This window comes from Xenopus laevis, chromosome 5L, assembly GCF_017654675.1.
Source record: "Xenopus laevis strain J_2021 chromosome 5L, Xenopus_laevis_v10.1, whole genome shotgun sequence".
In the NCBI taxonomy this organism is placed as follows: Eukaryota; Metazoa; Chordata; class Amphibia; order Anura; family Pipidae; genus Xenopus; species Xenopus laevis.
The window spans coordinates 65,745,585-65,762,495 of NC_054379.1; the positions used below are offsets into that span (position 1 = coordinate 65,745,585).

The 16,911-nt window shown below is 38.0% G+C and overlaps 1 protein-coding gene across 2 annotated transcripts in view; it reads right to left on the minus strand.

Annotated features, from left to right (window-relative positions):
* Positions 1–15,738: 15,738 nt before the first annotated feature.
* The window catches only part of LOC108716781 (low-density lipoprotein receptor-related protein 11), a 46,037-nt gene continuing 44,864 nt past the window's right edge, over positions 15,739–16,911 (minus strand). For both annotated transcript variants that reach the window (XM_018263231.2, XM_018263232.2), the window contains one exon: positions 15,739–16,004. In XM_018263231.2, coding sequence (XP_018118720.2) covers positions 15,850–16,004 — 155 coding nt within the window. In that variant the 3' untranslated portion in view covers positions 15,739–15,849. The remainder of the gene's footprint in view (positions 16,005–16,911) is intronic.

Consider the following 16,911-nt stretch of genomic DNA (forward strand, 5'->3'; position numbering starts at 1 on the left):
TTATCGGCTTTGGCTAATATAGCTAGCAATTTACCATTTTTGTCCCCCTTGTCAAACCAAGTTGCTGAAAGGTAAAGTTCATTTTGAGAAAATGTTTCTACCATCAGTAAATCTACATTCCTTTGAGCCACTTTCATGTCCTCTCTAGTGCTATCATTTGGGTTGTCAGCTAATTCTTGTTCAGCATCTCCCAGGTCTGTTTTGGCCCTGGTGATTTTGGTCTCAGTGGCCTTCCTTGCTGCCGTGAGGGAGGTGTAGAGACCTCTGGTATGTGCCTCACAGGCATCCCAGACTGTCTGCTCGGAAGCAGTGTTTGTATTTAGTTCCCAGTACCCCTTAAGCTGCTCTTCATATATGTTTTCCACTTTGGGGTTGGAGATCCACTTTGGTGGGAGTCTCCAGGTGGCAGAGGGATTTCTCCCTCTACCCTCTAGGGTCAGCAATAGAGGGGCATGGTCTGAACAGATTCGAGTACCAAAGTGTATTCTAGTGACCGCCGGAGTAGCTGTGGGGTGGTCAGGATCAGGTCAATTCTAGATAGGGCTGAGATGGCTATTGTGTAGCAGGAATATTGCCTGAGGTCTAGTTTTTTAGTTAATTAGTGGACACTATTAAGTTATGGAAGGCCATAGTGTCTTTTTAAAATGTTAATTTCTAATGGTTGGTTGAAAACCCTTTTGCTGGCATTGACAGCCTGAAATCTTCAACTCATGAACATCACCAGATTCTGGGTTTCCTCCTTTTTAATGCTGTGCCAGGCCTTTACTGCAGTGGCTTTCAGTTGATGCTTGTTTGTGGGCCTTTCTGTCTGAAATTTAGTCTTCAACAAGTGAAATGCATGCTCAATTGGTTTCAGATCAGTGAATAAAGATACGTCTATCAAGGTGAGCCTTGTATGTCTCTTTAAAACCTGCCCAACTGCTAGTTCATCCAGACTAGAGGAAGGCATAAACCCCATCTGAAGCCTCTCCAATTTGCTGCAAGAGCAAGGGGGGAAAAATCATTCCAGACTCCCAAGTTCAGACCAGCCCCTAGATTAACTTCGTACTAAGAGCTATTTTTTTTTATAATCCTGTATTCACTCACTTGCTAAAAAAAGCCATCCAACCCCTTCTTAGCTGTTGTGAGAAAGTAACCAATGTATCTGCCAGTATAACCGCATCAGGGGTCTCCTGAACAGTTTAATGCACAATGTGCATTGGCTTACCTGACTATATTGCATATAGCAACCCTGTATTATACCTTGTGCATACTATTTCATGGTTTACAGTTCAACTTCTTCAAAACATACTGCTTGTTTTATGTGTTAAAGCTGTAAAAAAAACTTTGACCCCTGAAAACCATGTTTTTTTGGGGGGGGGGGTGGTTTGTTGCAAAGTATGCATTCTCCAGAATCCGCAATCTTTCTACTCCAAACTGCGAAGGTTTGTAAAATTTAACAGTTTTAATGAGATTTCTAAGATTACCTCAAAGTTTACAGTTGGCAGCATTATGTCCCACAAATCCTTATGTACCACCATCTAATGTCCTAAAAATGAATGCCAGGCACCTACTGAACTGTTTGATTACATATGCATACATTTACCAAAGTATGTAGCATGCAGGGGCCCAAAATGAATATAGTATACATAAATATTCTCAGCTGGCAATTTAGCTTCTGCAAACAAAGTGCACTGCCTGTGCATTTTGTAATACCCCCTAACAATACAAAGACCCCCCGAAAAATTATATATTTTGACAATCCAAAATAGGTAAAGATGAATTTATATTCCAAAATATCAAATAAGCTATGCTAAATAACATGCAGCAAACAAGCAGTAGACAAAGTGTGGAGATCCAAATTACTGAAAGACCTCTTATGGAAAACCCCAGGTCCTGAGCATTCTGCATAATAGGTCTCATACTGGTACTGATACGTATTAAAGTAGAACTAAAGCTTAATTAAAGATGTAACTAGAAAAGTTGTACATTATGTTTTGGGCTTCTGTACCAGAAACCACAGGCCTTTATTAAGACCTCTGAAGAGGCCCAAGTAACTCCCCATCTTCTTTTCTGTTGTTTCACTGTACATGCTTTGTGCTGATGTAAGTTATTGAGCTTAGGGACTGACTCAAAATATACAGTACACATAGAATATAAATGTCACAATATAAGGCTGATTAGTAATTAATCTAAAAATGAAAAAAGGAATTAGCTGCTGCAATCTAGGAGGCCTGTTGAAAAGGCCATAGTTATTGGGATATAGCCCCCAGTTCTAAGGCCACTTATATCAAACACAAAAGGATATCCCAACAACTTCATAATTAAGTTAAAAAGCTAATTTTTATAAACATAGAGTTAAAAGAATAGGCATACAAATCATCTAGTATTACATGTTTCATACCCTCTGGTACTTATTCATAGGCATTAATGATACCTAGTTTAACAGCAATATTTGTATTATATTAACCTTTTTTGTATTATATTACCAATACTTTCGTTACTTTTGGATTTAACATCTTTTCTACAGCTACAGTATATACCAGGATCAATTAATATATGTAGTTTAACTTTGATTTTGGTTTACAATTACTAAAGGATGTGGTTTATATTTTTGAGCTTTGGCAGTGATAAAATGCCTTGCATGTTGTGTACTTCTTTCAATCAGAAACCAGTTTGACAACTAATAAAAAATGAAACCTGTTTTTAAAAAAATCGTATAGCAATGCTAATACTGGAGTGGCTTAAGGACAGAAAATGTGAATATTCTGCAGTGGCCCAGATAAAGCCCTGATCTCAGTCTAGCTGCAAAACTATGCCACTATTTAAAAACAAAGTTGTAGGGGCATCTTCCATGTAACCTAAAAACATTGAGAAAATATACCTAGATGAATGGGCCAAAATCTTTCCCAAATTGTGCCAAGCTGTTATGTATTTCAAAACACAGTTGTAATTGCAGCCAAAAGTGGTTTTACCACAATGTGACACCTTTGGGGAACTCATATGTCTGTTTTTTTTGTTGAATTAAATTGTGCCACAATAAAATAAAGTTATTCTATCAGAGTTTCAAGGATGCTGAGTAAATAAAATGGAAAACACACCAATTTATTTCCATGTTGTAATACAACAAAATGTGTGACACATTTTGTGGAAAAATCAGCTGTATACTACAGTGTCACCAAGCCCATGTTGGTGCTGGTTATATAATATCCTTTGTTTGTTTAAAAAACTATATTCATTGTCACATCAATGACTCTACCAAGATTAGATCTTGGGACTTCTGGTTGGTGCCTGACAGGGATGGAGGCTTAGGGGCCAAGCGCTGCTGTCCAGCGGTACATATCTGCATTATTATTCAGCATATTACCTAGGAAGAGAAGTGCAACCGGCTGTTTGGTATCGGTTGCAAGTTTGAAGGTCCAGGTCCCATGTAAGAGCCATTTGGATGTCGGGACACATTTCCTGAGGTACCTGATGTGATGCGAGGCCTGGTGACTGTGCTTGTCTGGCGCACTTTCGAAGAAGAAGTTGTTCCCTCATTTCGGCCCGCATGTAACTCCTGCCCTGTAAAATCCTGCGAAGTACTGTCATTAATCATGACGCCATCTGCTGGTTATTGCTGGCTGAACTATTTGCATAGTGCAGTTAATTACGACGCCATCTGCTGGTTGTTGCCGGCTGTGCTGTCTGCATAGTGCAGCTGTTGATTCTTTTGTTACCTCAGACCTCTAACCTAACTTGGGCATGGATACTTATTAGGCTAGTATCTCGTCAGTAGGTAAGTATACAGAATACAATAATAGAATTAATCAGGTTACCCAGTCTGTCCATTTACTCCAGATTTTCTCATACTTAAGGGGGCTGCCTCTGGCTTTGTAGAGAAGTGCCTCTAAAGCACAAAGATTTTTAACTTAAATCACCCACTGAGAATCTGGAGGAGGGAGGGAGTCTTTCCACCTCCTCGTAATCATTTTCTTGGCTACAAAAAGACATTTATTGACAAATAAACATTGGTGGAAGGTAAGTATGTCTTTCAGTCCCAATCCAAATAAGCCCACTTTTATATTCCTGGGAAGCTGTACCTCAAGGATTACATCAAGTGTATCTAGTACCAATGCCCAGATTGATGCCAGAGAGGTACATTCCCACAGCATATGTGCAAAGGAAGCTGAATCAGTGTGACATCTAGGACACTCAGGGGAGGCAGAAGGAAAAATAGCATGAAGTCTCGCAGGGTAATAATACGCCCTATGTATACAATACAATTGAATAAGTCTATCTCTATAGTTTAAGGAAACCGATGGGGAGAGGCTAGTAGTTCATCCCACTCGTCATCCTCCAGCTGACCCATATCCCTTTCCCACTTTGCTCTAAGGGTGCCCAACGGAGTCTCAGACAGCTTAGTGTGAAGGCACGAATACATTTTGGATATAAGGCCCTTGGAGGATCCCTGAGAAATCTGTTCTATCAAATCCAGCTGAATAGTTCGGATGGGCTGCTTACTATGTTGTATATGTAAGCATCTTTTAACTTGTGCATAATGCAACCACTGATGTGCAGGAAGGTGGAATAAACGTCTCAATTCCTCAAGAGACCATCCCATCGTCACTCCAAACATCCTTTATTTCAGAGCTACCACACCGCTCCCACATCAAGTTAGGTTCGAGAGCTGCCACCCTAGGAATGCCTTGGTTACGCCATAAAGGAGTTTGCTTAGGAATGTCAATGCACTGGAGCACTTGTATGGCTTTCCGCCAAATCACCCTCATAGTAAGCAAAACCAGATTGCGATAAGCCATAGGTTGAGGTTGTTTACTAAGCAGCCATTGGAGAGGGGAGCCCGCACCCAACAAGGTCTTACGAAGAGAGTAGAGCGTTTGATGGCATGCCCCTTCCACCCAGGATGTGAGATGACCAAGTTGTGCGGCAAGAAAATATAAGAACACATTTGGAAAGGCCACCCCTCCTATATGCTTCCCCCTACTTAAAGTAGCCAAACTCAGGCGAGAGCGGGAATTGGTCCAGATCAACTGTCTAAATATAGTATCTAGCTTAGTAAAGAATACTTTTTTGACCATAATGGGAGCTTGCTGAAGGATATATGTTATCTTAGGTAGGAGAATCATCTTAATTAACTCTTCCCCCTGCTCAACATCAGGGATTCCCAGGCCCTCACCTTATGCCGTATGAACTTAAGTAATGGGGATAAGTTAAGATTATAGAAATCAGAAACCGGGAGTTTAATTACTATTCCAAGATAAGTGAAGCTGTCTACCACCGGAAAAGGTGTGGGGGCGAGCTCTGCTGAAGAAGGCAGTTTATCTACTAGCAATATGCAGGACTTCAGTGGCCTAGTTACCAAGCCTGACAAGGTAGCAAATTTGGTAGTTAAGGCAAATAAAGCTTGGGACGAAGGACCATGATCTCTCAAATATATTAAGGTATCATCTGCATATAACTGAATACGTTCCTCCCTGCCTGACAGTTGCCATCCAGTCAGACCCTCCTGCTGTCTCACAGCCTGTGCAAATGGTTCCATGGCCAGGGCAAATAGAAGCGGGGACATAGGGCAGCCTTGTCTGGTCCCCCTTCCAAGACAAAAGGTCTGAGAGTTGATCCCATTAATTACAATAGAGGCCTTAGGAGCGTGATATAGCAATTTCAACCAGGTTATGAATTTAGGACCAAACTTAAAACAGCTCAAAACTTGCCACAGATAAGGCCATTCCACTGTATCAAAGGCTTTGGTAATATCCAAAGCCGCTACTGCTCTTTGCCCCGCATTATCATGAGCGGTAGATAAATTCAAGTATATCCGCCTAATGTTTAAGGCTGTTGATTTACCTGGCATAAAGCCAGTCTGGTCCTCTGATAATACTGTATGAAGAACATTGCATCTAAGTGATAACAACTTGGCCCATATTTTAATGTCCGTGCATAGTAAAGAGATAGGACGGTATGCATCCATGCTCCATTGATCTTTTCCTGCATTGTGAATAAGAACCACCAAGGCCTCATATAGAGAGGAAGGGAGAGAACCATCTTCCCCAATTTCAGTCTCAGCTGCCGCATGTTTAGTTTTGTATAGGTCAGCGTAATAGTTGGTCAACATTAAGGCTATCTCATCCGGGCTTGTTTGGGAGGTCCCAGAACAGTCAAGCAGCTCAGTTATGACGGGGGGGAGTTATCTGCTCTAGACATATAGGTTAGTAGTTTACCCACTCTCTCGCCCTGTTCAAAAAAGGAAGCTTTCGTAAATAACAATTTGCGCTTAGCTTTTTGGGTAAGATAATCTCTTCAGAATCTGCAGACAGCGCAAACCAATTACTCTGCTTGAGGGGTGGGAGAACAAACTGCCTTCACCCCAGCAGCAGTCACCTGTTGGGCCAGTTCTTTCTCCTCTGCAGCAGAGCAGCGTTTAACAGCAGTGATTTCCCTATGAAACATACCCCTAGTGTACGCCTTAAAAGCATCCCAAACTATTGATGGAGTAGCAGTATTAGCAGTAAATTCAAACAATTCCCTTAATTCTGACATAATCTGGTCATCTTCATCTATAATATCTAGCCATATTGGATTCAGCGACCACCTCCTGTTGACATGAGCCATAGGGGCTTCCCAACATGCAAGCAGGGGGATCTGAGATACCCCATGGTAAATACTTGACTTGAGTTAGACATGCTAAAAGCCCTTTAGAGAGAAAGATGTAATCTATTCGGGAGAGTGAGAGGTGAGCGGTAGAGAAGCAGGAATATTGAAGGTCAGTGGGGTGGGAATGTCTCCATCCCTCTGTTAGTCCTATTGCCTCCATCTAGTCAGCTAATCTGGTTGGGGGTGTAGGCGTACTGGGGGGTCTCTTATGCAACCTATCTAACAGTGGGTTCAGAGTAGTATTGAAGTCCCCTGCACAGATCACTTTCGCTTGAGGTCTGGGGGTCACAAAAGCAATCAGTTGGTGAACAATCATCAGTGTAAGGAGGAGGTATGTACATATTAGCTAACACAATTTCAGAAGCATTAATACGGCAATGTATAAACACAAATCTGCCCCTTGGATCTGACCGTATGGTAAAAAGCTAAGGACGGCTCCTCCGCAGGTACTGCGTCATCTGGGACGACATTCGCAGACAAGACCTCTGCGCCATCTTGTCTGTCTTCACGCGCGTACCGTTCAAGTCGAATTGCGGCTTCCGAAGCATGTCTTTGAGCTTTAGTTAGGCCCATAAGTGTTCTCTGCGGCTGGGGTTGTGTTCTTGCCTATTAGAATCCGTGATTGCTGTGTCTGAGTTTATAGGTATCACAATTGGGAGCCACCGGAACGGAGCTAAGCAAGCACATGTCCTCTCACATCAAGCTGGTGGCCACACCCCCCATACTTGGATTTTTAATCTATACTTGGATTACCCTAATTTACCCTAGAATGGCTTCCAATTTCACTGGGAAAATTTATGAAAAAACAGCATAAGAAAAATGCAAAACAGATACTGACTCCCCAGTTATAGCTCAATCTCAAAAATGTCTTTCTCAAAATACAGCCACTGGTGAAGAACACGCCAAGATTGCAGCTAAAGTGGCAAGACTATTAAACCCAGTCATTGAACAATCTGTGGATAAAACCTTAGGTAAACTCCAACTGGAGATTAATAAAATTCTCATTAGCTGTGTTGTCATGATAAAAAAATTTCTGAATTGGAGTCAACAGTCTCTAACTACTTGTGATGATGATTCATTTAGAGTGCAAGAGAAAACAGACTTCTTGGAAAAGCATGCATAAGAATTTTTTCTCAAAGTAGATGACCTAGAAAACCGTTCCAGATGTAATAATTTAAGATTCATTGAAATCTCGAAACTTCACAAACCGGATTCATTAATTAAGATTAAAATAATCCCTCAAAAGCTAGGGATTTCACTGGAATCTTACCGAATGAAAGTGATAAGAATACTCTGTTCCAAGCATACAAAAAATCTAAAGGTCTGGAGATAGAAGGGAATAAAATTCTTTGGTTTCTCTGGGTATTAATTTTGCACTGCTTTATCCAGCAAAGCTGAATTTTTTTTTGACTACTGGTCCCCGGATCTTTAGTGATTCTTCAGAAGCTAATCTTTTTGTGGATCTCCTTACCAAACAGAAATGTAATAACATATCATCTCAAACTTGCTTTCTGATCACTCAGGTTCTCTTCCCCAAAGAGATCATAAAGTGAAAAAGTTTGAGAGATCTCATCCTGGTTCTACAAGTTCTAGTAAGGAGCCTTTCCAACCTCGTTCTCACAAACACAGATCGCGATCCAGATCTCCCAACTCTCCTAAAGGAACTTCTCCACCAATCTCAAGTGAAGAAGATTTGATGTTTGAATCTTAACTGTTCTCTACTTAAGTCAAGCTGGCTAGTAGCCCACTTTCCCCTGACAATTTCTCTTTTTAAGGGTTAGTTGACACGAGGAGATTCGGGGAGATTTTTACCTGGCGACAAATCATCTCGTCTTCTGAGCAACTATCTCCCCGAACTGCCAGAGATTACGTTTCATGGTATTTTCCGACTACATTTTCAAAGATGCTTTTATAAAGGTGGGATTTATTTATCTCTGAAAATTCAAAACACTCTAATGTGGTAAACATGGAAATCTGTGATTAGGGGTGAGAGCCTATAAATATCAACTTACACGTAAAATGAATTATACTTTTTGGAAGTTGAGCTTACAGCAAAGAGATTGCTACTTGAAACTAAAACACTTTCCTTCCCCAACAAATAGTCAGAAATATAAAGAAGTGTCTTAATCCTTAAAGCATTGGATAACTTTAAGAGATTCTATCTTTGCTCAACATTCAAAAGCGAAACTGGCTTATTTCAGAAATAAAGCTAATAATGTTTTAGTGAATCTTACTAGATGCTGGAATAAGAATTCTGCTTGATAAAAGTTAAAGATTTACAAGGTTCCCTGACTAATAACCCATAAAATGAGTAAAAACATTTAAAGAGTATTACGAATCTCTGTATTCTGGGTCAAATTCCATGGAAAGTGTAGCTTTTCTAAAAACAATTCAGATACCCCAACTCTCTACAGAGCAGTTGGAAGATTTAAATAAGCCTATCTCTATAGGGGAAGTTACTTTAACCATTAATAATTTGAAGGAAAAAAAAAAGCTAGTGGTCCAGATGGCCTCCCCCCAACTTTTTACAAGATCTTAAAAGCAAAAATTTGCCCGTTTCTTACCAACTTGTTTAATGATATTCTATTATACAAAAGTACACTTCCAACTAGTTCTCTTTCTAACCTGATTATAATACCCAAAGAAGGAAAAGATCCTTCTCTTCTGTCCTCATATAGACCCATTTCATTGTTAAACCAGGACATAAAAATCCTTTCAAAAATACTAGCTGACATATTAGCTTTGATCTTACCCTCTATTATCGCAACTGTTCAGAATGGGTTCATAAAAGGACACTCTAGTATTAAAAATATTAGAGCCTCATTGAATACTATTGCCTTTGTCAATAGGCATAAAATCACTTGTTCAGTGATCAGCCTGGATGTTGAAAAAGCCTTGATAATGTGGAATGGGAACACCTTTTTAATATTTTAGATTACTTTGGAAGGTCCTTTTAATAGTTTTATCAAATCCTTATATTCTTCTCTGAATGCCCAAATACTAATTGCTGGAGTAAAATCCTTCCAATTCAAAATCTTTAAAGGGACCAGACAGGGATGCCCTCTTTCCCCACTCCTCTTTAATCTTTCATTAGAACCCCTTGAGCACTTGAAAATCTGGAGGTATTTCGTGGTGTAAAAATTAATCAGTTTCATCTTAAAGGAGAACTAAAGTTAAAATACAAATGCAAGTATTGACCAGTATGTTAAGATCTGCTTACCAGAAGCTTTTCACTCAGTGAGTTTCCTTGTGAAATTATTCTTAAATCAAATTCCAAATTATTGGCAAGTACATAAAATATTGTAAATATAATAAATAAATAAAGAAAAGAGGAGCGACCCTTAATAATACTGCACCATCCCACCTGGTATGTCCCAATACAATGGATAAAACGTAACTTTCAATAATAGTATAAAATAACTGATGTCCAGTCACTTGATTAAAACAACCATAGGCAGCGACGTATTGTAGAATGCAATGTGAGGAAACAGCCGTTTTCAGAGCTGTGTCTGCTATATTATAGCCGGTATAGAGCCTAACCGGCTCTAGCAAAACTGTTTCTGCTAAATCTGCTATTAGATGTATCGTAAAGGGTCTAAGTCTGATCCACCACAATGCTGGATTTTTGTCCCCAGCCCTCATGCAACACAAGAAGGGAAAGCAGTCTGCCGTAATCGGATCTGCTGTTTTAGAACCGGTGTTGAGCTTGGCTGGTTCTTGCAAAACCGTTTCTGCTAAGTTAGCGGTAATGGAGGTGCGTTTTCGGAGGCTCTTGGTCTAATACACCACACTTATGGATCTACCCTGCCCCGCTTAATAATTAAAAAAGAAGAATCAATAGCACCTGACGCTTCCCCAGACTTTATCAAAGGCTGTTTCCTTACATTGTGTTCTACAATACGTCGCTGCCTATGGTTGTTTTAATCAAGTGTACTGGACATTGGTTATTTTATACTATTATTAAAAGTTACATTTTATCCATTCAACAGATTATTGGGACATACATATGGCGCCAGCTGAGTAAGTGAAATGTAGGCAAGTTTGGAATCCAATCAGCGCTTCTAAAAGGCACAGAGAGAAAATGTAACCCAGCATTTCAGGACAGGTAATTGGCAACATTTTGGGACAGTTTTGTTATCATGCCTTTCCTTCTTCTTTAAGACCTTAGCTTTTGCAGATGATTTATTGTTGGTTATTCAAAATGCCAATAATTCCCTTGCTGATATATTTGATTTGTTATATAAATATGGTACTTTTTCAGGTTATAAAATTAACATTTATAAATCTGAAATTATGAACTTCAATGCTACTTTACCCAGTATCCTACTGAAAAACCTGAAACTTGACTCCCCAAAGTCACAGCTCAAATATTTGGGGCTTATTTTTCCCAAAAATGTAAGTAATCTTTATTCACTAAATATTACGCCAGCCATTAATAAAGTATTATGTCTATGTCATAAATGGGAAAATGCCCCTCTGACTCTAAGGTAAGATTGCTTTATTTAAGATGTTCATTTTCCCTGAGATAATATATTCCTTAATGAACTTGCCAATTCTAATCAAACATAAAGATGTTTAGAAACTAGATTCGGTATTAAATACTTTTATATGGAGTGGTAAAAAATCTAAAATTGCTTTATATAAACTGCAAGGACCCTATGATTTAGGTGGCTTGGTGCTTTGGAGTAGAAAGACGTGCATATCCAATTTGGATTCGGGGAAATGTGTACTTTCTGAAAATATGTGGTTTTCTGGATTGAACTTACTTTTTTCTACCTTTAACCCCCCAAACTATGCAAATGTGTTGATTTTGCAGTACCTGATATGAAAGACCATATGGGGCGTCTTCATTTTGGGGCCCCTATATACCACATGCTTAGGTAAACCTATACATATTGGACATAAAACTGTTCAGTGGACCTCAAGCTTTTTATATTTGGGGTGATTTGTCTTGATACTTAATATTATGTGGGAATACGATGCTGCAGGCTGGAAGTTTTGATGTGATTTTTGGAAATGTCACCAAATTTCCCAAATTTAGGAAAGGTTTGCGGCTTGGTGCTTTGGAGTAGAAAGACGTGCATACCCAATTTGGATTCGGGGAATGTGTACTTTCTGAAAATATATTGTTTTCTTGCGTGAACATACTTTTTTTCTACTTTTGCCCCTCTAAATCTATGCAGATGTGCTGATTTTGCAGTATCTGGAATTACAGAACTGATAGCTCAAATGGGGTGTCTACAATTTGGGGCCCCCTATATGCCACATGCTTAGGTAAACCTATACATATTGGGTATCAAACAGTTCAGTGGACTCCAGGCAATCATTTTCATTAGTACCTAATGATGTGTGGGAGATATGATACTGTAGATTGGAAGCTTTGAGGTAATTTTTCAAAAAATTCACCAATTTCTATTGGCTAAAGAGTTTGATCTATACAAGTGAGAAATCTCCATAAAAATATATATATATTTGGTATTGGTGCATTTAGGAGACATAGAACTTTCCAAATTTGCTGTGTTCGTGTGCATAAAAATAAATTATGTTTCTGATGTGATTGTACTATGTGAAACATGATTTTTTTTTTCATTATATTAGACACTTAAAAGCCTATATCTTTTTACAGACGTGGAATTACACCAAAATTCTAGGATATTTTGAAAGCTTATGTTGTCCTGAAAAAAAACCAATATAAAAAAAAAAGACACCCCCCCCCCACAGGAAAAGCCCTTAAAGTGAAAGAGTACAAAAAGTCTAAAAACTGCAGTAGATGTTCACATTTAGGTCAAAACTTTGGCAGGGAAGGGGGTTAAAGGCGATGTTAAAGGACCAGTAACACCAACAATTTTTATCTAAAAATTCCATTCCAAATGCTAAAATAATAGCTATACCCTAATACATTGATATAAATTACCTAGCTGTTTTTTTCAAAAAATGTCAAAATAGCCTTTCTCCATGACTCTCTGTAAAAAGGCGAAAAGGCGACCAGTTCCCACAGCGTGCTCGCTCCCAACGTGTTCCTCCACACAGAACCGGAAGTGAGGAACAGGAAGCCGGAAGGTAAGGTATTGACAGTCCGAGAGAGAACTGCCGAGGTCCTTTAAGCTTCCTATTAAATTAAGGGATTTTGAAAGAATCCATAAAAACAAGCAACTTTGCAATATACATGATTTATTTTATTCTTTCTGTTGTAAAGATAAAGGACCCGATGTCCAGCTCTAAAACACAGCCTCAGCCAGCCCTACCTCAGCTGTTCACGAAAGTTAGGCAGTCAGCAGCCGTCCCTCTCTCAGTGCAGCCAGAGTCAGTCAGAGCAGAGAATACACAGGCAGCAATGAGCATGCTTGCCCCTGATTGGCTCCTGCTGCACAAATGGGATTATGCATTCAGCATCAGTTACAGCAGAAATGAAGGCAAACAGCCGCTAGGACCCTGTGGCCTAGGGGCACCCAAGATGGAAATCGGGGCCTGGAGATCAAATTAAAGATTATTTAGTAATCAGCATGGTTTTATGAAGGATAGTTTATGTCTCATAAATCTGATTTTTTATAAGAAGTTGGACAGTGGGGTTGCAATAGATGTGATCTATTTTGATTTTGCCTTAGCATTTGATACAGTGCTCCATAAACTACTGCTTTCTAAACCAAAATCTGTTGATCTTAATAATGATGTTTGTACATGAATAGGAAACTGGCTAAAGGATCATGTACAGAGGGTGGTTGTCAATGGTACAATGGTACATTCTTTACATAGAGTAAGGTTTTTAGTGGGGTTCCATAGGGGAGGGTGAAAATGTATGTGTTTGCAGATGACACAAAACTATTTAATTATATCTAGTATATGGCAATGAAGATTCAGGGGCAGATTTACTAAGGTTCGAGTGAATTTTCTAAGTTAAAAAAGTTCGAATTTTGAAGTAATTTTTTGAATACTTTGACCATCGAATAGGATACTACAACTTTGAATTTACTTCGACTTCGATTCGAAGTAAAAATCGTTCGAATATTCAACCATTCGATAATCAAAGTACGGTCTCTTTAAAAAACTTCGACTTCAATACTTAATTAATACAAATTAAACCTGACAAGTCTTTGTACATTGAAGGAAATCCTTTGATCGTACGCTAAAATCTATTGAATCGTTCGATTCAAAGGATTTAATTGTTCGATTTGAAGGATTTAATTGTTCAATCAAGCGATTTTCCTTCGGTCGTTCGAACGCTAAATTCGGTGAAAATCGGATTTATACGTTTTTTTAACTACGAAATTCGACCCTTAGTAAATCTGACCCTCAGTGTTGATAATATAAGGTAATGTGTGATGTAAAAATTTGCAAGCCACATATATTAATGGGAGTAAATTTGACAAATACATAATGGAGAAGGGTCTATTGGTATTTGCAGATAATAAACTTGGCTATAGCAAGCAATGCCAATCAGCAGCTGCAAGGTTTTGTGCAGTATTACATGGGGTATAGATTTGCAGGAGGAGGTAATTTTTCCCCTTTACAAAGCACTGGTAAATGAATTAGTGAAGTCACAGTTTTAAAGAAACACTCTCCAATGCCTTATTTATCATTAGGTCCTTCCAGCAGACACAAAGGCTTCCATTAATATAAGAAAAAAGGATGTTGCAGCTTAATATTTGAAAAGCACTTTTTTTACAGCTGTGAAGTTGTGGAATTTTCTCTCTGAAATGGTTGTACTAGAACAGGAGTGTCCAAACTTTTCCAATACCAGGTCTACGTTTAGTGATGTTGTCCCTTTAGGATCTACATCCATAAAAGCATTGCTCGAATTTTGTTCCATGGAAAATATTATTTAAATATTGATTTATGAGAAAAGTATATTGCTATATTTAACAAACAACTATTTCTTATGTCACCTTAATAATAAATATGATATTCCATATATGGAATATGTTTTGTTGTATAATGTTTAAGCTTTCCAGTGTGATGGGGAAGTATTTTTTTTCCTATACAGCCACAAAGATTGTTGTTCTTGCTCAAACACTTTTTCTACCCATTCACTCCTCTTATTGACTTAAACTATGCCTTTCTCCTCCCACTCTCCCCTAATTGGATAATTCATATGTGATGAAATGTATACAAATCATTTTCATTGGTTTATTTCTATGTATTGAGCTTTACTCTTATTGGATAAGACTTTATTATCCCCCCTTAAAAAGGATTGTGTGGAGGGGAGACCATCAGTCTATGTCCTAAATAAAGATTTTCTACTTTTGTTTTTCTACTTCTGGGCTCCTCTTTTTCACCTACCAGTAAGCCTTTCCCAATCTTTGCCTATCTTTGCCTTTGTTTGACTAAATTAGATGGCCCTTGGACTAGGGGCTTTTTTTGGGGATAGGACTACTGTGTATGATTTTGGACCATTTTCACTTTATGAAATGAGAATTCACATGGAACTCTGGACTGTTGCTTAAATAAGTAGAACTACACACCACAGCAATAGAGTAAATTACTGAAAACAGCTCTCAGTACAAAGTTGATCCAGGTTATGGTCCAATTGCCATTTTGTAGTCAGAAAGGATTTTTTACCCTCTGAAGCAAATTGCAGAGGCTTGTATGGGGATTTTGCCTTCCTCTGGACCAACCAGCAGGCAAGTTTAATTTTGACATAAAAGGTTAAACTCAATAGATAATATTCTTACTTGATATTATCTTGCTGCAGATGTTCACCATTAGCCTAGGTGCTCCCATAGGGATGGCACTACTGAAGACTACATTCCATGCAAGGTATCAGTATCAACTGAAATACATTATTGTGCTCTTTGTTATCAGAAGTATATTGCTTTAAAATATAATTCACCAAACCAAAAATAGCAACTAACCCCAAGGTTAGAGAAATTATTACTAAAGTTCTAAAATATTAATAAATTATTCCACTGTCAAATAGTAAAGGACAAGCTTCTTAGGAATACCAGGAATGAAGACAAACAGGTCAAGGCTTCCATATGGAAATAATTTGTCTTAGATAGTCACAGTCTGGATTATTGTTCACTGTACTATGAAGCCCTACAGAAAAGCATGGTGTTTTATAAATATATTATAAATATATCATAAACAAGGTACAAATTACTGGTATCTAGATCCTGTTTGTTCCATTTTATTAGTACAAGCATCATTTTTTGTGTCAAAGTAGATGAAGTTAATTAGTCATTTGTATGGAACATAGAAGAAAAGAGGGCATGCCCTATAATACTACAGATACATGCCATTAATAAGATAGTCTGACTCTTCTGATGTCAGTGGTCGGGCTTTTTTGAGTTTTTGTTTCACCAGCTGAAGACGGCACACCACCATCAACAAGAGCAGTGCAGTGATTGCCAGACCAAGTGCAAGTGGCAAGACTGCTCCTAAAAGAGAAGACAAAGTCAAAAGACAAAATGATCTTATATTTTTTTTATTATATATTATTTTTTAGAATATAAAAAATATTTAAAAAATACATAATACTGGGCAACATGGTACTCGCTTACTATTCATTTTACTGGTTATTTCTATTTCTAACATATATACTGAATAATAATAATAATAAATAATAATAATAATAAATATATATATATACATACATACATACATACATACACACACACATATATATAGCAGACAATTTGGAACTGGTGCACACGGCAAAAAATTTCACTGCCTGTGTGAAGAAAGAACCGCACCAAACAGGACTTAATATAGTGTCACAATTAACAAAAATTTATTTTCAACGTTTCGGCTCTACTTCTTGAGCCGTCTTCAGGAAATATTATTATTCTTCAAGAATATTATTTCCTGAAGACGGCTCAAGAAGTAGAGTCGAAGCATTGCAAATAAATTTTTTTTTTAAATTTGAGATATATATATATATATATATATATATATATATATATATATATATATATATATATATATATATATATATATATATATATATATATATATATATATATATATATATATATATATACACACATACATACACACACACACACACACAGAGTAGACAAGAAAAAAGACAGCACTCGTATCAAAAAGTGAAAAAAGTGTATTTAAGTTAAAAGTTCATTACATGACCTGTTAGTGGCAGAACATCTCTCCGCCTGCGACGTTTCGGGCCTGCAGCGTGCCCTTTCTCAAGCATAACCGGATAATGTCAGTAACACATGCCAAACATTTAAACATCTCAACAGGAAATGACATCAGGCTCATTAGCTGTCAGCATTTTTAACCCATTCTCTAAAAATGCTGACAGCTAATGAGCCTGATGTCATT